General features: G+C 41.8%; 2 protein-coding genes across 2 annotated transcripts in view; both read right to left on the reverse strand.

Moving 5' to 3' along the window:
• LCT (lactase) overlaps positions 1–5,796 on the reverse strand; it is a 17,761-nt gene extending 11,965 nt beyond the window's left edge. Inside the window, exons 1-6 of the mRNA XM_015635233.2 lie at positions 5,121–5,796; positions 4,141–4,220; positions 2,826–2,909; positions 2,040–2,142; positions 1,605–1,680; positions 183–870 (exon numbers count right to left, since the gene is read on the reverse strand). Of these exons, the coding sequence (XP_015490719.1) occupies positions 183–870; positions 1,605–1,680; positions 2,040–2,142; positions 2,826–2,909; positions 4,141–4,220; positions 5,121–5,796 (1,707 nt within the window). The remainder of the gene's footprint in view (positions 1–182; positions 871–1,604; positions 1,681–2,039; positions 2,143–2,825; positions 2,910–4,140; positions 4,221–5,120) is intronic.
• A 1,687-nt stretch (positions 5,797–7,483) lies between these two features.
• MCM6 (minichromosome maintenance complex component 6) lies at positions 7,484–20,528 on the reverse strand. The gene is made up of 17 exons (XM_015635534.2): positions 20,364–20,528; positions 19,367–19,513; positions 18,707–18,817; positions 17,984–18,233; positions 17,161–17,326; positions 16,932–17,077; positions 15,907–16,057; positions 15,367–15,508; positions 14,944–15,085; positions 14,695–14,802; positions 13,956–14,111; positions 12,786–12,914; positions 11,795–11,956; positions 10,584–10,719; positions 10,148–10,315; positions 9,139–9,278; positions 7,484–8,499 (listed from the first exon to the last, which is right to left on the reverse strand). Exons 1-17 carry the CDS (start codon positions 20,474–20,476, stop codon positions 8,386–8,388), a joined length of 2,481 nt encoding a protein of 826 aa, XP_015491020.1. The 5' UTR covers positions 20,477–20,528; the 3' UTR covers positions 7,484–8,385.
• Positions 20,529–21,187: the final 659 nt, after the last annotated feature.

Raw genomic sequence — 21,187 nt, forward strand, 5'->3', positions numbered from 1 at the left:
AAAATAACAACACCTGGCCTCTGTTAACTGACCCATTTTTAACAAGTGTCATAAATCCAGCAACCAAGTAATAGCTGCCTCAGAGGCCACATTACGTTTGAACATAGTTAAAGCACAGAACCATCATGGAAAACAATCCAACAAGAGTAGCTGCAGGATCTTAATTATTCCTGTGCCCCTACCTTGTAAGATGCTGCTCCTGGGTCAGTGATTCCTGGAGGATGCTCTCCGGTGCCGTAGCCAGCATAGCTGATAACCCAGGGCTCATGGAACGTAACCCAGAGCTTGACTCGATCCCCAAACTTGGAAAAGCAGAAGTCTGCATAGCTCACAAAAACATCTATGATACTTTCATTCTGCCAGCCACCAAGAGCCTGCAGAGCTTGGGGCAGGTCCCAGTGGAACAGAGTCACCATGGGCTCAATATTAGAGTCTAACAAGCGGTCAATTAAGCGGTTGTAATAATCAACTCCCTTGGAATTGATGGTCTTGTTGGTGCCAGCAGGGAAAATTCTAGACCAGGATACAGAAAATTTGTACAGCTGGGGGTGAAGACCCCTAAGCAGGTAAATGTCATAGCTGGTTTTATAGTAGCTGTCACATGCCACGTCTGCTGTTTGGTTCATGTGGACATGGGCCCCATGCCCAAACTGGTCCCAGATGCTCTCTCCTTTCCCATCCTCTGCCCAAGCTCCTTCGATGTTAAAGGCGCCCGTGGATATGCCCCAGAGGAACCCACGTGGGAAAACATCTTGCAGGAAAGAATCCCTCTCCGATTCAGACTGTTCAGCAAACATTTCACAGACTGTTTGATAGGAGGACTGAGGGGCAAGAACAGCATCTGGGTTTTCCTGTAGAGTATTTGTTTCACTGGAAATGCAATGAATAGAAGTTAAAATCTCCAAGGTGGATGCCAGTGCCATAAAACTTGCAAACACAGAGTATGAAGTTTGCTTCCCATACAAGTCACATAAGCCACATATAATTCCATTGGCATCTGATCAATCTAACCCTACTATCTCCCAGCTGGAACATGAAAGTGGAGGGCAGTGGGTAACTGCAGAACAGCTCTTTGCATGTAGAGTCTCATAATTCATTAGTTAGGTCAGAGGTGCAAACAAAAATCCTTGCAGTGAACAGCAATTTGCCATTCTACAACTGTTTCATGAGTTTCCTGCTACTGGAATCCTTAGCATCTCCCTGCACAATGACATCTCCCGTGTTTCCATAAGCTCAAATGGCTTCTCCCCTAGGAAAGCCTCTATTAGATTTGTTTATTTATAACCATTTTGCTCTTGAAAAAGAGCAGAAAGCTTGAAAAATGTACTTGTCACTATTGGCTTGAAGGTGCAATTTGGGTAACCAAGGATGAGAGAGTGGAAGAGGATTACATTATAGGATTAGTAGCAGATAGAGGATTGCAAGTAATTGGAAGAGACTGGGCTCAGCAGAAAAAACAGCCCTTTGCAGCCCTTTCAGAAACTAACAGCAGACTTTACCACTAAAATGTCTTGTCTCTCCCTGCACATAGTTTTCTAGAGGATGCTGTTTAATACTGTATCTTATTATAGTATTGTATGGTGCTACAGTGTTTTCTAGAGTACCTTGAAACATCAGATAAGTAGTCCAAGAACTCATTAACATCACACCCAATCAGATGTGCTTCTTCTTTATTAATAGCTAAAAACAAACAAATGGTAAGTGATGTAGTCTTAGATGCCATGACTGCATGTCACTACTTGTAACAAATAATTATATCTTAAAAGAAATTTTTCCTAATATCCAACCTAAACCTCCCCTTCCACAATTTGAGGCCAATGAAAAAGATGAAAAGATTTGTGAAAGATTTCTTGCTTCCCCTCCCTCAACACTCACCATCCATCTTTAATTTTCCAAGAAAATAAAAAAAAAACTATAAAAAAAACGTAAAGTTTATTTTATCTCATAGAAGCAGCTTAGATTGGATGATTTTGAATTTCCTTCTTAAGTTACCATGCAGATCTTAACTAAAAAACTCTCCTTCTTCAAACATCACTCACCTGTGACAACAGCAGCTACTGGTTTGAAAGGATGCTCTTCCATGGAAGCACAGTCAAGGACCTTTAGACTAAAAACCAAGATGTCTTTGTCCTTCCAGACATTCTGCAACCAGAAATCAGGGAGTAGTATGAAAAGAAGCATCAGCCACTTAGTAAAACAATATCTTGGCATGTTTAGCATTTTACACAAGCAGCTCCTTATCCTGCTACCCAGATGCTGGATGACTCTTTGCCTGTGAGTTTTAAGAATGCAGTTCACTACCAGAGGTTTAACATAGGTCATAATAGGTACCAGACTACAGCATCACTGATGTTGGTGCTGCCAGGAGATCTAATCCTTTAATGAACTCACCCTCAGTAACATTTCTAGCACTGCCTCTGCTGATGAGGAATGTGAAGTTTTGTAGCACTGCTGTAGAGCTCATGGTAGAGTTTAATATCTTTCAGTACTAAGGTATTGGCCAAACAGCTTATCAAACACTTAGCATGTGAGAGAGAAGGTTTTTCAGTCCCAGACAAAAGAATTCTTCCATTCCAGCTGTTAATGCATCAACAATAAGCATTGACCAAGAAGATCCTTTCCAGTATTTTCCAATAACAGTTTTTAAGTCAGAACAACAACAGAGAAATGACTACATTGCAGCTGCTTCTTAGTGTAGCTGCTGCCTGAGCTTTCACAGAAAATCAGAACTGTTTAGACATGCATGACAGCACATGAAATACTGCTCCTATTTATGGTCTGTTGTTTGCTGCTATCATTTTAACCCTGTGCATAACAGCAGTTACCTGGAATTTACTCAATTTCTTGTAGAAATCTCTTTCATTTCCACAGTGGTACTGAAGGTTAAGAGACACAAAGTCTACTGAATCCTGGAAATAAGAAAAGGAAAATGATCACACTGGAGTAAAATGGGGTTTTTTGGAAGTATTACATTAAAACTACATAAAACTGTGTGAAGTTTGATAAAGACATATTGCTGGATTAAGAAGCCATACAGTTGTTGGGGAGCCCTGGACAATATAGAGAGCACAGACTGGGTATTTTAAGGGAAGATGTGTTTTGCATACCTCCTTTTAAATAAAGTACAAATTAAACAACTAAATTAAATCCTATTTTATGAATTTAATATTAATGATTTACAGGTAATTTCTTAATTTCTGTTTATGATTTATCAGAGAAACCTTTATAACTATGTGGTTCAGGCAGGCCTTATCAATAAACCTCGGCTGAAAGTCCACTTCAGAAATCTTCAATCATTCCATACCACAAGTGTTATCCCACTAGAAGTCATCAACCTCAAGGGAACAGATTGCATTTTCTTGCTAAACCAGCTGCTGATGTTAGAAGAAAACTGATAAGCTTTCAGTTTGTTTTTCAGTCCAAGGTTCTCTTCTACTTTAGTTAGCTCATCTCAAACAACTTCTTTGCTCTCCCTACAAACCACACCTTGCTTAAATCCTTGCTATGTCACATTGCTTGACCTGGTTCTAAGTTTTGAAGGATTATGAATACAACAAAAAACCCTGCAGTGTCATCTGTGCACTATAACCTGCATCAGCATCCTCTGGGTGAGGACAGCTATGAAGAGGGAACTGGATCTTTAAGAAAGAATGTCATGGCTTTTGTAGAGATTATGTTCTCCTCATGTTGTGCTATCCCTGTGCAACTACACCACTTTTAGCACAGCTCAGTCTGGGTTTTAACATAATCAGCAAATATTTTAAATAGCAGCTAATTAGGATGATGTATCAATATCTTTGGTGGTGCATAAAGTGCACCTGCAGAGAAAATGGTAACAGGTACATTTTTTGGAGACACCTTATCATTTAGCAAGTATATTGCTAATATTGCCAATTATGAGAGCAAATTTGTTTCCATGTAGCTTAATCAGTGCCTAGCAGCCAAGAAAGGATGCTGAAACAAGTTTTAAATCAGCAGTTTCACATAATCAGACTAATCAAATAATTAAAGCATACCAAACTGGTTGACCTGCTAAAAGCTTATTTAACTTGCAACAAGTAATTTGATCCCATACATAAAAAACAAAGCTAAATCAAGGCAAATTTATATAATTTTGGAAATATTTCCTTAAGGTCTTACCCGAAGAGAAACTGAAAGCAATTCTGATGAAGCACTGTCCAAAACATGATCCATTTCCAAAGCAATGGACAGTTTTCCACCTAGAGAAAGAGGCAGTCTGTTAGTAACATACTAAGGACAAATAAATATTTCAGTTTACTGCAGTTATTTTAAAACCACTTTTAAATTGTTGAAACTGTGGAACACCAGCCACTGCTCCAGGTAGTTGATTTCATAATACTCTGATTTCAGGGGAGAACTGAAGAAGGTAGAAATTCAAAGGCACCATTCAAGAAGCCTTGTCAATAAAATGTCAGTCCACTCCCTGCATAATTATAACTAATATCTTTATTAATTTTCATGCCTTTGTGATGCTTCTACAATTTTATTATTTTTTTAATCCATTCTATGCTGAATGTTTCTGAGATGTTGGGGTGGCAGGAACTTGGAAAGACAGGAGATGCAGGAGGGAATCTGGGCAACTTTTAAGGGCTATCACCAGATAGTGGGAACTGTACAACAAAGTATTCCTAACAATTGCAAGAATTAAAAATTAATTAACAAATTAAAAATTTGGGAAAAGAAATAGTGACTCAGACAGCTCTACTGGTTGTCTGTCTGTGACAGAAAAATTCCAAGGCCAAAAAAGGCAGACCAAAGGTGGAAAAAATCCCAGGTACCCACCGTAGAAGAGGTGAAATTCTGTTGCTCTGAGTAACACAGGTAGATTTGGATTTAAGTACTGAAGATCCCAGTGTCTGCAATGAGGAAAGTCAAAGGACAATGCAGACTTCCTCACAGTTATTATTGCACAGGAGAATTCTTGTGCCTTATTTGTTTATTCATGGTTTCAGGTACATTTGAGAAAGGTTTTAGTCTTTCCTCTGTGGGTCGGGAAGAGGCACACAAAAATATCTACCGAGAGACTGCATGTAGCAGTTGCCATCTAATACTATCACAAAATATTTGTGAGTCATATTGGAAAACCCTGCTCTCCTTACCTGCTGGTGAGATTTTCTCATGGAGCGCAGCGTAAAATCCTTCATGAGCCGCAGCCACGGCCTGGACTCGTTCCTGGGGCTCACTGTAGGGCAGGCTTTGAAGGACCTCTGGCAGGTCACTGAAGGACAGCCACACATCCACCAGGTCCCCAAAGGTGTGGAAGCTGAACTCTGCGTACTCCACAAAAAGCTCGGAAAAAGCCCTGGCTCTCTTCCCGCCGGCCTGCGCGGCCACCACGCCGGGGACGCGGCCGTGGTGCAGAACCAGCACTGCTCTGAGGTTTGCAGCAGCCACAGCCTCCAGCAGCTGCCGGTAGCACCACACCTGGGCTCCATCCGCCCTCATGGCGTTCCCCTCGGGAAGAACGCGTGCCCACGGCAGGAGGAGTTTGTAGTGCGTCACCTCGCGCTCGCGCAGCTGGGAGAAGTACCGGGGCAGTTCGGAAGCCATGAGATCTGGCTGGCACAGGTAACCTCGTGCTTCAGCCATGGCAGGGCCCTGCTGGTCCTCGGGCAGGACCTGGTCCTGCAGGCCCAACCTCTCTGCCAGCTCATGGGGTAGAGGCCCAGCAATGGTGGAAAAATTCAAAAAATTCTGAGCAAACTTCCCATCTATCCCAAGGCTGAGAGAAACCAACAGAAAGAAGATGACTGTCTTACAATAAATCAGGTCCATTTCTGAACCTTGCTTCAGAAATTATTACACACTACTTATACACCAGTAGAAGTAATATTTAACTGAAATTAATCTGTTCCATAGATAAATGTTCTCTGAAATAGCTGACACTGGAATAACAGACCAGGACTTTCACTCAGTAGATAAACAGACAGATGATCACAAAAACCAGTTTCAATCAGTTGGAGAAAGGTCATGTGAAAACATTTACTGAGATGCTCATTTTTCCCTTTAAGTATCAGTTGACATTTGCTAATATTGCCTCCCAGTTAGAGGAAGATGAAATAAGCAGATAAACCTTCCCTCTCCTTTTGGCCTTTTTCAGCCCTAGAAGAATCCCAACACAGCACTGGATGCAGAAACCAACAAAAGCAAGTTATCTGCATGGCTGGGGTTGGGTCCACCACAGCTCAGGGTGTAACAGGGCAGCAGGAGGCATGCTTGTGCTCTAATCCTGGGTGGATAAAGGAAATCTGAGATGTGGCACCTCACCCAGCTGGAAAAGTGACTCGTGTGAATTCAAGCAGCAGCAACAGTGTGCTTCCTCCTGCCCAATAATATCCAGGAACCTGTATCTCATCTCTTTGCTTTCTAAAGCACTTCCTCCTTCAGCCCTGAAAACGCTGCTCTCCCAGAAGGGTGGCACATTCAGGTCACCCACCTGAAGGGTGCTGCTGAAGGGCAGAGCTAACTTGGCTCTTCTGCATTCCAATATGGCAAAACTGAAGAGCTGAGAACATTTTTAAACCAACTAAACACAAAATTCTACATACCTATGAAATGTAGAATGTATGAAATGTTGGGTCTATCTCAGAGTTCATTTCCTTTAATAACCAGAATTTTGTCTAAAGCGTACCTGCAATCATCTGGGCAAGTTATTGCTGTCAAGCAATATTATCTTGAAGTTAGAGCAGAAGACATTCCTCAACATTACTGTTACTCAAACCTTACCCAGGAATTGTAATAATTTCTGTACTTTGGCCCTATTTGACTCCCAGATGATTTTTTTTTTTCCTGAAGAGTTCTCTATAACATTCTGCTGAGTGCTCTGAACAAGTTACCTCCACTCTGATGTCTGAATAGCAAGTTTGAACATTAACTTTACAGCACCACCTGGTGCTTACTTTTCAGTAGAGCTGCATTAACTCAGAGAAAACCCCTTTCCTACAGAGCTGGAGAAAGAAGCAGAAAAAAATACTTTCTCCTACATGAAGAGTAATTATTTTCAAACAAAGAGTGAGAGAAGGGGAGGGGAAAACACATAGTGAAGGCCAAACATCTTCCTATCATTATTTTGAAAGTAAAGGAAAAATAAAGAATAACATGAAGGTGCTGTTGCAGGTGAGTGACTATTTTTAATGAAATGTAGTCTTTGCCAAAATGTTGCTTATGAAAGAAATGAGTGGAAAAGTTACTGCAGCTGGAATTAGTGCCCAGTGATGGGCTAGTATTGATGACAAGTATTCATGATTCTCTCCACTCCTTAGACAGAACTTTAATGATATGCTTAGTTAGACCAAGGTGTAACTCTCCAAAGGCAGGAGAGACTAACAGGAAAAGAATATTGTCTTAAAAACCATCTCCATTTCTGAGCCTCCTTCAGAAACAGTTATTTCACACTATTTCTAAATAAAATGTGTAACTTTGGTACCTTTCATGCATTACAAATGTTTCTTAGGTGCTGGTATCCAGTCAACAAGACAAATGTTCAGGTATTTTTAATTCTTAATAGATTATTTAATAATCAAGTAGTTTACAGTAAAAAACTGAGAACAGAAATCCAAGCAAAGTTTTCTTCTAGAAAGATCTACAAACAGGTTTACAAATATAGTCTTAAAAATCCCTCATAAATGGTGGCAGTTTTCAATTCACTTACAAGTCAAGACATTCATCAAGGTTGGGGTTTCTGCCCTGCTGACTTAAAGCCTTGCTTTGGACTTGGCTATTTGCAATTTTCTACTTGACATATGTAACAGAAGCCTGCACAGCTTTAGTCCATCTAAAAAGAAAGAGAAGCAATCGGTTTCTCATTGTATGTTACAGGAAGTTAAAAAAAATTCATAAAGAGCATCTGTCATCCAGGAAATTTCCTCTTCCTTAAGACATTAAGCAGTTAGATCACTATTTTTTTCAACCTCAAATTACAGCATAGAAAACAGCAATCTCACATGTAAGTAACAACAAATCCACTCCCAAACATTTAATGAGCTGTTAATAAGAAAAACAGTAAAAACATATAGCATAAAACATCTACTAAAGAAGAAAAATGTAAAATTAATCTTATTTAAAATAGAAACATCTACATAGCTTGGTGATAAAAAAAGCTATTGGATGATTCTCCTCTGCATCCAGATGATGGCACTGAAATTCAGGGCTAACAGTGGAACTAATGTACATACATTAAAGACATGTGTCATGTCTTTAAAAACTTTCCAGGTATGCTCAGTATAAATGAGAAATCACATATTACTGACCACACTCTGGCACAGTCATAGGAATTTAAGGAATTAGCCATATAGCAACCCCTGCAAGAAAAGAATGCATTTTCTAACTTGTAACCAGTCAGCTCTACAATGCCACTGTCAGCCCTCAGTCCTCCAGCAGATAGTTTGGGTTGACAACCAGATATGGATCATCATCAAAAGTCTCCTCTTCTCTGGATCCTCTCAGTCCTGTCTGGGTCAGTTCTATCAGAATGTGGTCCTGCAACAGACAGAGATTTGTGTCAAAACAAGGGCAGAGGGGTTCGTTTGTACTCTTGAAAGGCATTTTTGTATTGCTAGGGCCTCGTATTAATTAACTATTTTAATTGTGAACTCCCTCTAACAGATTGTTAACAACAGCATTTAGTGGAAATCACTGCTATGTTGTATTCTTTCTGGGAACTTTTCAGCCTAGTGCTCTCCAATCTAATGGGTTTGTGTCTTTAAAAGTGAAAAGTAGCTTATTATGTCATACCTTTTCCTCCAAACTGCCCGCATACCCCTCTGACTTAAGGCTATCCATTGAACAGAAGTGTTAATTGTATTTTTGTATCCTAATGTATAACTAATACTATAGAAATACAGAAAAACACCACACTTCTATAGTGACATAGAATAGCACTTTGAACTTTTACTTATACACATCTCTAATCTATTACAGTGTTTTTTCTGTAATTACTGTAACAGGTGTTAAACAAAGAAGACATATATACTACATCAGTCAATATAATGGAAGAAGAAAACAGATTTCTCCTTACAGGAATGTATTTTATTAAAAATGAGATGTTTTTAATATATAAGTTACAGCCCTGTACAAGTTAAAAACCCTTTTTCACTATCCACACATCTCTATACATACATAATGTGTAAGTCGGTGAATGACCCTCTCTATGATCTTCTTTTTATTTATTAGCTCTTCTTCGGATTCAATTTCAGATTCGATTTCCTTTAGATACCAATTAATAAGTTCACTCCTCTTTAGTGCTGCCTCGTCCTCTTCTGCAGAGAAAATAATTTGCATAAATACAGCAGCAGTAAACTACCACATAAACCACAGGAGAAAAGGATTTACACATTAACATTCACAATGCTGAAGAGAGAAACATGCTTTTTAAGATGCTTAGGAAATGTCAAACTTATGGGTTTTTTTCTTAAAGCACCATATTTTGCAAAGGAGAGTGTTGTGTCATGGTTTAATTGGAGATAATTAGACTGAGAATGGAAGCTTTCAGTTCTATCCTTTCAAGTGGCTTCCAAACTCCATCAGCCCTCAGCTTCAAGAAAACCAGTTCCAAGGACCCACACACCTTTTCTCTAAGTAAGGGCTAAAGAAACACCACTGTCACACAAAGCCAGGAGTCATCCTTCCACATGTACTCAGCATTTAAACAGACACTGTCATCTCCACAACCTTCCAAAAGCTTTGTAGCTTTAGTATCTGCTATGAGACAACTGCTGCATTTCATTGCAACTGAAATATTTTAGCTTCTGAAGAACTAATCCAGCCATTTGCTTAATGGCTGTGGTTGCCGGCATGCATTAAAGCTCCTGCTCCAGTTTTCACTGCTGCAGACTCTTCTAGCTTGGTTACACTATTGTATGCTACATGCAAATCCTCTTCTGGCTTTGCTCTACTGACATGCTGCTCCTCAGCTTAATGGGTTTTGATAAATGACTACGGTAACAGAGTTAGAAATTCCAAGAAGGCACCAGATGTAGTATTGTCATATGAGCATAGGTCTACACCTGACCTGTGAAATTTGTTGTCTCAACAAAAGAGAAAATCCCATGTACAACAGCAAGAAATGCACTAGCAGTTGCTCCCTGAACTCAACTTAATTGCTTCTTTGCAATTAAGAAATTCTTACCTTCCTCTGCTTTCCTGAGGTGCAGCACCAGGAGATTAGAAATCCGTCGGTACTCAGAGAAGCCCAGCCTGAGAGAAGCTTTGGGTGCAGCATCCTTGCTCACATCCTCAGAATGGCCATTGATCCCATTCACGAGACCATTGACCCCAGCTGGAGCTTCTGCCTCACCTGTTTGGACACATACCCACGTTTAAAGCTGCAATATCTTTAAGCTATTTAATACTCTGAGCCATTGGAAAGCCTTGCATTGACCAGTCAGGTGAGTTGCTGAAAGAGGCTGAAGAAGCAGGAGAGTTAAGAACAGAAGTCCAGATTTCTAGAGTTCATTAGATAAGAAACAGATGAGAAACTGAAGAGAAGCACATGCTCAGTCAAGGTAAGCTGTAAAGACTGGAAGGACTTTCCCCTTTGAAAAATTTCTCTGTAAGGAATTTACCATTGACTCCATCTTGATCCTCTCGATCCTCCATTTGCTGTTCATCATCTTGGTCTAAATTGACATCAGGAGTCTCAACTCTAATGATGGACTTATTTAAAAGCCTGAAAGCTTCCTTCACATGTTTTGGATGAACCTGAGGAAGATTTGAAAAAAACATGTATTAAATAGGCACAGGAGCTCTTCTAGTTTTCCAACAGCTCCAGAAACTCATCTCTGACTCTGACAAAGGGATTCTCTACGCATCTCACCTGATTAAGCAGTAAAGACTGCAAGTTGAATTATATCACAAGTACTCCAAGGTCATGCAAGGTTATGGAGGGAAAAGCAGCCTGATTAATCTTTCAGGGTTTAGCAATCATGTGGAGTCGATAAAATTTTTACTAAGCCAAGAACATTTGGGGGAAAGATCAGTGGAGCAAGAAACATGAAAGAAATTAGTCTGAACAGAGACAATATGAAAGAAAGAGAGATGTAATTAATGATACTATCCTCCAGAACTGAAAAGCAAAAGCTGGAAAAATCCTCTGTAGCTGAGCCATAAACTAAAAGCTATCTGTTTTTTATAAGCTGAATTTAATTTAAAAGACCCCAAAGAGTGTTCTTACACAACCAGTGAGCAAAGTTCCATCCCTGCATGTGTCACATAGCCTCTAATCAACATTTCAAAAGGCCTGCTGGGTTTGAAAGCAGGGACTAGAGGGGCAGTAATCACACTACAGTTAACAGCCAGAACACAATGTGCTTTTCAGCCATTTCAGCATTTCCAGCCACATTCAGTGGCTGATGTGAGCAGGAGCTCAGATCACACATACAGGTCCTCCTGGGGAGGTCCAGATACTTTGATGAACTTTGGCTTTTTTAGATTGTAAATGGAAGAGAGCCAAGAGATTACATGTGAAAGAACAGGAAAGAAACTGCCAACAGCCCTGTCTGACAGTAGTAGGTGACTGCCATGATTTGAGGGGTGGGAGGCTGAGAGTGCTGAAACAGCTGTGATACAAAATCATGCAAGATCTCAGTTTGGACGAACTGACCTCAGTTTTACAAGTCATCCCTTAAAAACAGTGTTTATGGTAGACAGACTCAGACTGAGTAGGACCATGACCCCAAGTTCTCCTCCTCACCCACAGGACTATGTCCAATATCAGTCAAACAGCAAATGCAGAACTGCCACACATTTCCATGAACATTTCCCAAGCCCCTGATACCTCATCACAGCAGTGCATGCGGGCCATGGCCTCAGACAGGCGGATCATGCTCTCCAGCTGCCTCACTGTGATCCTCCAGGATGACTTGGTCACCCCAGAGCCATCGCGCTGCCGCAGCCGCTTGTACTGCTCCACTATGAAGTCCTCAGACTCCTTGGATATCTGTGTGGCATCAGAGTGACAGGAGTTCCAGTGGTCAGGGTATTAGAAAGCATTTTCTTCTTGCATTAGATCCTTTGCTGTATTGGCTACTGCTTTTATCTGAAATATTCTATGCTATACACGTACTCTATGAAAGTATAATGACAATCACATTATGTTGAAATTATGTTGTAATAATGATTACACTTATCAATGATAATGACATTACAGTAAGTACATAGCATTAATTATTTCACAGCAGATCTTTATATAATTTTTATTTTTCTGTTCCACTGACTTGTTTCCAGGCATAATTTGTGTCTGTCCCTACTAGACTGTTCTGTTTATAGACTTATGAAAAATCCAACACACAGCCCCATCCAAGCTGCTACTTGGATAGAACCAAAAAAAATCTGTAGTTAGACCGGTTTCTCATGTTCTGTAGCTGACTAAACAGCAAAGAAATGGGTACAATACCCTTCTAAAATAAAGACACACAAACTGTTTAAGCAGTAAGTCAATAAAATACAAAATCTCTGCAGCAGCCATGTTGAATAACCCATGCCTGTGAGGTACAAGAAGACCATGAAGTGACCCCTCACTTGTTCTAGACCAAGGTTAAGAACTGCCATGGACTATAACAATTGTCTGGGTTTCTGGAGTTTATGAGTACCAGGCTCCAAAATACAATCTGTTTCTAGGTAATAACTTGAGTTTATGTCTCTTTCCTTGAGAAAACACTATCCCAAGTGTCTTGGCATTTGCTGGAGAAAAGTCTACTGCAGAGTGGCTGTTCTTTTGGACCTCCTCAGAACAACTATTCCACAGTTTACTTAAAAAGTAAAATTACCTTTGGTTTAAACTGTCTTGCAAAGAGCAGATACCTTCGGATATCATCCAAGGAATAGACACGGTCAACAGATTCCTCCACTCGGGAATGCAGATCCACGATCCGCCGGGCAATGGCGTAATCTACCACCTGGGATATTGGAGCTCTGTCAGGATCACTTGTACAGCATCAGCCAAAGAGCAAAACAACAGCTCTGTTCTTCCTTCCCATACCCCCTGCTCACTTGGAATCCTCAGGGCAGAGCTAGCCTTTCCAGTAGCCAAACTCTCTGCCAGGAGGTCCAGGAGAATGCCCTGGGGGTTTTTAATACAAGGAAACACAGCAGAGGAGGGATAAAAGGCAGTTTTAGGATTTATAACCTCTTGGAACTCTCCTGGGTTACGAGTTAGCCAGAGAACAGGCAGAAAGCAGCACTTTCTGCGTGGGAACTTTCTTCCTTTTCAGCCTGCTCTGTTTCTCTCACCAGTCCCTTCTCAATTAGATAATCACTCTGAGCAGAACAGTGGCTGAACCAACATTAATCTCAGGATCTCATGCATTCCCAAGGCAAATGCCACATAGACAGGTGGCAGCAGTCTCAGCCTTAGTGACCAGCCATTTGTAAAAATGACTAATGGTGTTAAGTTTGCAGGTCAAACCACTACAGGATGAAAAGACAGTGTCCTTGTATTCAGCAGAGCATGTTCAAATTTGTACTGCCAGCTTTTAGCTGCACAGACAGAGCAGAAAAGCAGGAGCAAGACACTCTCATGAGATTTGCTTCAGTTAAAACTGCAGAGGGCCACCAAAATGGTCAGAGGGCAGGAGAACATGATGTATGAGAGACCAGAAGAGCCAGGACTGCTCAGCTTGAAAGGAAAGCAACTGCTTCATTGGCTAGCATAGATGTGATGAAGCCAAACCAGATCTTGGATAAGAGGCAACCCACATGAACTGAACCATGAGAAATTCTGATTAGATATAACAGTTGTTATTTTTTGAACAAATGAGAGCTGTGACACATTGCAGGGGCCTGGAGAGAATGCAGAATCTCCATCCTTGGAGATACTCAAAACTCAACAGGTCAGGTCTTGGCAAACTGTTCTCAATGATCTGTTTGAGTGCACAGTTAGATTAGAGACCTCCGGGATCTTTTCTGACACAAACTATTCTGTAATTCCTTAAAATTACCTCATTACATTCATCTACAAGGATGAAGAAGAGATCAAAGCGGGACATGATGGGAGCTGACAGGTTGATATTTTGTTTCAGTGACTTGGATCTGTCATATCGGCCACCAACTGGGTTTGCTGCAGCCAAAATGGAGGTCCTGGCATTCAGAGTAGCCTGACAGTGGAGAAAAAAAATTAAAATAAATTAAAATAAATTTTAAAAAATCTGTATCTGTGACCATTTCCTAAACCAACTCATTGCAACCCAAATAGGTCAGCATAATGCCTTTTAGATGGAGTTCAATGAAGGTATTACAACAATCACTCCTCAAAAGCATCCAAACTCCACTAACAAGCCCTTTCTAACCAGGTTTCTGCCCTGAGACACAGTTTGATCAACACTGAAACACTGCCACACTCTTGCCAATAATAGTGAAACAAGCTCTTAAAACTGCTTTCACAAGATCCTGTTTTTCTACAAACACACACCATTCTGTAACCTTTTTTTGGGTTACTTCAAGGTTAGGCTTTTCCCATTTTCTGTTTCCTGTCCACTACTACCACTTTTTACCTCTCAGTAACATTTCTGACTTTCTTTGGGTGTGTGCCACAAAACCTTTGCAACAAGCAATCCCTGTCCTGCCACAGTGAGGCGGCTGCAGAGGTGACATGAAGATCTGGCAGGTGAAGCTACATCAGTACACGTAACAAACACTGAGGTGATGCTACAGACTACAGAGAGGAGTAGTGCAAGCTACCTTCACTCCAGCTTTAGTAATGGATATTGTCTGCTGTTCCATTGCCTCATGAATGGCTACTTGATCCCGCACATCCATCTTGTCAAATTCATCAATGCAACAAACCCCCTGCAGCGGAAGAATGAAAATAAGTGAGCCACATTCAATCACTTTTGGAACAAAAAAGCATCACTAAGACCATTTAGGGCTCTCTGTCATTAGTCAAACTTATTCCAGGGATGCAGGAACCTCTCCCCTTCCCAGACTCACGTTATCTGCCAGCATCAGTGCTCCAGCCTCAATGACAAATTCGTGGGACTCTTCATCTTTCACCACAGCCGCCGTCAGACCCGCGGCACTGGAGGCTTTGCCACTGGTGTACACAGCACGAGGACTGAACTCATCCACGTGCCTGTGGAAAAGAGTAATAAAACCTCCAGTATTTTATCTATGATATTTTCAATTGTGCAATTATGTTTTATTTTTAATATTCAACGTCGTTTGAAAATATTTGGAAATTCGTAAGTTGAGTTTGCTTTAGCCCTGTTCAAATACTTCTGCCACATCCACACAATCTCTGGGAAATACTCTCAAATATTTTACTTCCCTTTCCTATGTTTAACACAGAAAAAGTGCACATTTATAGCTCTAGTCACAACTGGACAATATTTAAATACAGAGTCTTAATCTTACTTTAGAAACTGACTCTTGGCTGTACTTGGATCACCAACAATACAAACATTGATGTCCCCACGCAATGAAGTGCCTTCTGAAGTGGTCTTGGGAACTCCTCCAAAGAGCATCAGCAGGACTCCACGTTTTACTTCATCATTACCTGCCCCAGAAAAGACATTAAACTAAACATCCAAAGAAAACACCACAATTTTCCTGTTTAAAAAAACCTTCATCCCACAAGAATTTTAGAGCATTTGGCCACAATCAACTCGGAATTCACCTGTTTGCTAAATATACACTAAAACCTGTAGGGTTCAGTAGCAGAACCTGACATCAAACTCAACCCTTTAGATTGGGCTTGCAGGCCTCAATGATTAAACACCACAAATACTCAAAAAATAGATTTTCCTCTTCTAGCACAACCAGTGCTGAGGGGGAGAGTTTGTGATAGCTGGCACAGGGCTTTCAACCTTTCCCAAAAACTACAGAAACAGCAAAAGGAATTAATATTTACACAAGTGCAATCTTCTGTCTCTGAGGCCACAAATGGATTCTTACCGTGGATAGTGGGGAAGAGGCTGGTGCACAGATTATGGTAAAGGTTCTTATCTTGGCTCATTTCAAAAACCTTTTCCCATTCTTTCACAGACATTTGGTTTTTAATGCTTTCTGCAGTCTGTTCTTCATCTCGGAGCTCTTTTCCACCAAACTAAACCAAGGAAATAAAACAGTAATAAAAGTAATAATAGAGTCATTAATGAATGTCAGCACTGCAGACACCAGAAAAACTTGCTCTGAAATCTAGATGGGAGGAACACATTCTGAAAAGCTGCCCTTAGGCTAAGTAACCTCATCACCTTGTACCTTTAAAAACCAATAGCTAATTTCCTTGCAGGCAAAATCAATGGTGCAACTTCAGTTAGTGAGGAAATCCCAAGTGAGTTGCTTGTAGAGAGATTAAAAAAAGAATAAAACCAATATGACTTCCTTTGACTAAAATTGTCTTTGTAAGCATTCTAACTGGAACTTCCAAGGTCTTTTGCTGCTCTGAAATGAGGGCCAGAAACTTCTACTCCCAGAACATATCAGATACTCTTTTTATGCTATGTGATGCTGATGCTGTTAGCAGAATGATAATTACAGTACCATGCCAAAACCCACATGCAGTCAGTACTACTTGTGCTACAGTAGCATTCCAAGATATCACTTGATAAACCAGAGGGAACAAAAAGGACCCCTGTTTTTCCTGTGACAAAATGCAGCAATAGGATTTCCTGAAAGAAAAGGAAATGCTGCAAAAATGGATTAAAGCTGAATGGAAATACATGTGCCAGTTAGCTGTTTAGAACAAACTGTAACATTGGCAAATAACCACACCTGTGAAAAATGCTATGAGCAACAAAAACAAGAAAAGAACCTTGCTATGTAAATTCAATGAGCACATAAAGACAGTCAAACCAACACAGAAAGGTGGCACGCACGCAAACTTATAGCTTTACCCATTCCTGCTCCCTAATTTGAGGGAAAACCACACAGAACAGAAATCACCAACAACTTTAAATCCCCTTTCTCTGCAAACTCACCCGTGGATTTGTTGGTGCAACGTAACAAGCCAGAAAGACGAGTTTATAGGAGAGCTCCCGGACCCCGAGGGCGCGCAGCCCCCGGATGCCTTCGCTTTCGTAGCCCTCTCTCCCTGTCACCCGCGAGCTGGTTTCTGCACGCAACCCTGCCGGTGAAACAGGAGTCAGGACAGCAGCTCCCAGCACAAGCGGGAAGGACACCTCATGGAGGTCAAGAGTAACAACAAACCTGGTGTGGAGAGCTGGGACACATCAGGCACGACAATCAGTGAGCCGGTGAAGTCACATTTATCACCTGCCTGGGCAGATTCCACGGCCTCTGCGCGCAGGATCACCTCCACGCTGCGCGGAATGCTGCCGCGCGGCAGCTCGCCCTGCGTCTCCTGGATGCGCACCTGGCAGGGAGAGAAGCTTCAACACTGAGCACATCACCAGGTATGAAACTGCTTCAAAAGCTACACTGCTAATAGATGTGCTAAACAGAATCGGACTGCTGCCATCCACATTAGTGCCTCTCACAATACAACAAACTGCCAAAAATCTGTTCACTAATCAGCATCTAAGGAGTCCTGGAGCAGCTTAAAGGATGTATGAGGGCCACTGTGATGATTATGAAAAGTAACCTGAAAATTTCAGTTAATGTGGCTGACATAAAATACAATTGTGGGATGTGAAGTGCTGAGGATTTGGAAGAGTAACCAGCAAGAGCAAAACTCTGCAGATACCAATAAGCAGCTCTTTTCATACTTGTATAAAGCAGCTACACATGATGTATTGGCAACATGAGACTAACTCTGGCTTGAATATGTGAGGTTTCAGTGGTTTACTTAGGCAGTAAATGCCACACAGCAAAACTAATAATTTCTCATTCTTAAACATAAGTATTTCAGAAACAGAAAGAAGCCTTTTGCAAAAAGTGCCTTTTCTTGAGGTCTTTTCTTGACACTGACAGAACAAAAATTAGCCATCTTCAATGTGTAGAAGTACAAACACCTTCCAAATACCACAGGAACATTACTGGTTGTCATCACCCTCCAATATCACCCCTGTACCTTTTGGAAATCAACAAATCTCGATTTGTTTGTGTCCAGCAGGAATCTCCTTCTGTTGGCACAGACTGGGTTTCTGCAGATGTTAGGCAGGGTGTATTTGAATTGCTGCTCCACATCCTTGATCACTGTCTGGCAGTCGAGGCACAGGAAGGTTCCACTGACCAGCTCTGGATGGACGGGGTGGCTACGAACCACCTGCCCACTGATGCGCAGCAGGGAGCCAATTTTTGCTGAAGTCAGTTCTCGAATTCTATTTATAACAGAAATTCATAAGGATTAAACTATTGATTTGACAATTTTAGGCCCAGGGTACTGAGATACAATATAGTTTCACTCTGACTAAAGAACTGCTGAAACAAACAAAAGAAACAAGCTTACTACAATATATTCTCACTGTATGATTTTATATAAACTGTTAGATTAATACTAAAGGTAAACTAATGCAAAAATTACATCACTGATACTTAAAAGCAATACACGCTAAATTTTTTTTGAACTAAAGAAGTTACACTTGTTTGTGAAATATGATGAATTTAAATATCTGAAAAGTACATGAAAAACTGTGTCAAAAAATCTCCTGCATAAGATCAGGAAACTTTGTTACAAGTGTACTGGCCAACAGCACACTTCACACTACATAACTAGAACATTTTCAGCATGCTTTGACACATTTTTCCCTGGTAGTAAAACAGCACAAGTTTCTGGAATTACTAATAATCTTACTTGTGTCTGGTAGGCAGGTCCTGGAATGCAACATAAAAGTCTTTGTTTGCAGGAACATTTCCGTGGTCTCTGGCAAAAGTCTTTGTTGCTCGACACAGGTATGGATAAACTCTGAAATATGGGGAAAAAAACTTCAAATTTTAGAGAAGCTATCAAATGCCTTCCCTGCTTTAGATTACATAAAGGCTTGTATCAGATTTTCAGGTTCTGGCTTTTAAAGCTATGTTGTATAACCCAAAAAACACTCTAAATATGACTATGAGATAAATGTGAAATCACTGCATAATAATGTTATTTGCACAACTGCACTGTTGTTTGAGAATAGTTTTTTTGAAGTCTCATTTTATGGCACTTTTATACTTATGTTAAGAAATATATGTTCAAAATAAGTGACCAACTTAATAATATATTGTTAGAGCATGAAATTTTAGTTTATTCTGCATTCTCATACTGACCACCTACTTCACCACAATAAATGCACTTATCTGGTTAACTCATGGTTTCCAGAGGGGAATCTACAGAGAAATTATTTTAACCAGTAAAAAAATAAAATCTTAAAAAATAAGCCTCTCCTTTTCCTACCTAAAAACAAGACATTATGGGCCTGAGACTCCAGCAAAGCTCAATTTTACCTGAAAAAAACCCCACTCTACATTTTACCTGTAAAATTCCTCCTGAATAGTGGTAGAGAGCTGCTGATTGAACTGCTCCAAATCCGCAAAGCTGACGATCAATGTGTTCCGCTCTGGCCGGATCAGTTCTTCAGCATCTCGCAAGTACTTGACCTCTCCATCGCTGTTTTGGAACCTGAAAGTGACTCAGTAAAACGTTTCACAATCACATACCAGGCAGCAATTAAACATTTCTGAATTCAGGAGAAAAGACAGAGAAAAGGATCACTCACATTCAGGCATCCCACAGTCCCTGGCAAAGCCCTTTTCCAACAATGTTTCTTATTCCACCCCCTTGCTATATCTGCCCTATCCACACTCTAGCACAGACACACCAGGTTTACATTTCATAGAGCAGGAGAGCTGTCCCAGTGCCAGACAAAATTGCTCTGCACCAGCAAACAAGGTTTTGTTTCCTCTGGGTGATGTTAATGGTTTCCTTATTAGATGCGGAAGGGCCCCTCAGGAGGCAACACGCAGGGAGCCAGATGTAATAATGTGTACATTAAACAAGCAGCAGTAAGGGTTTTCAATACAGCTGTGACAAAACTTTGTTAAAAGGGACCAAATGCACCTAAAAAATCATGTAATCATAAAATGGTTTGGTTTAGAAGGAATTTTACGATCATCTCGTTTCAACCCCCTGCTATGGGCAGGGACACCTTCCACTAGACCAGGCTGCCCAAAGCCACATCCAACCTGGCCTTGGTCACTTCCAGGACATCCCAAGTCCTCTGGGCAAAGTTTCCGCGGAAACTCTCCGAGAAGTGCTTTGCCTACCAAGAGAACAGCGTGCTGCCTTCCTATAGGTTCCTCCCGGCAGAGCCTGAGACCACAGCAGAGCTTCTCCAGCTGAACGTCAAGGGGAGGGGGCACCAGGCCCTGACAGGATGTTGCCAAATGGCGGCCCCTCCGTGAGGCGCTGCCGGCCCGCCACCCACTGTCGGCCCTGCCCGCCGCCGCCAGGCCCGGCCCCCGGCACTCACTCCTCTAGGAAGTCCAAGAACAACTTCTGGCACTTCTCAGCCACTTCATCGCGGATCTGCTGGTGCTGCGGCGCCGCGCCCGCGCCCCCCACCGCCGCCACTGCCAGATCCATCCCGATCGCTGCCGCTGGTCCGCCCGGCCCCACAGCGGTTCCCGCCACGCTGCGCACCACGTGGGCTGCGCGCCCGCCGTGCCGGCCAATCAGCGGCCGCTGTGAGGCAGAGCCCCGCCCCCTGAGGTCGTTTTCGCGCCAAAGACGAGGCGCGGGCGGGGCCGGGGGCGGGCTCTGGGGAAGCGGCGGGCAGCAACGCCCCGAGCTGCGCTGCCAGGAACAGCGAGCGGGGCCGGCTGGGGGTTTGTCGGCGAACTGCTCAGTGCTGCGGACGGCTTAGAGCTGTGCCAGAGCTGCACAGTGTTTCCCATTGAGAAACAGAGGCATAGAATGCCAAAGGGTTCTAAGGGACCTTAAAGATCATCTAGTCCCAACCAACCTGCCATGTGAGGGACACCTCCCACTCGACCATGTAGCTCAGGGCCGTATCTCCAACTTGGTATTGAAACTGTCAGGGATGGGGAATCCACAACCTCCCTGAGCAACCCGTTCTCACCATGAAGCGCCTCACCATGCTCACAGCACAGAATTTCTTCCTAATATCTCATTTAAATTCCCATTTTTCACTTTGTCTCCATTCTCTTTGTCCTGTCTTCCCTGTAGCCTCTTCAGATACTGGAAGGTTGCTATGAGCTCTCCACACAACCTTCTCTTCCCTAGGCTCAACAGCCCAAACTTTCTCAGCCTGTTTTCAGGAGGTGCTCCACTCCT

The sequence above is a fragment of the Parus major genome, chromosome 7 (assembly GCF_001522545.3).
Source record: "Parus major isolate Abel chromosome 7, Parus_major1.1, whole genome shotgun sequence".
Taxonomy (NCBI): Eukaryota; Metazoa; Chordata; class Aves; order Passeriformes; family Paridae; genus Parus; species Parus major.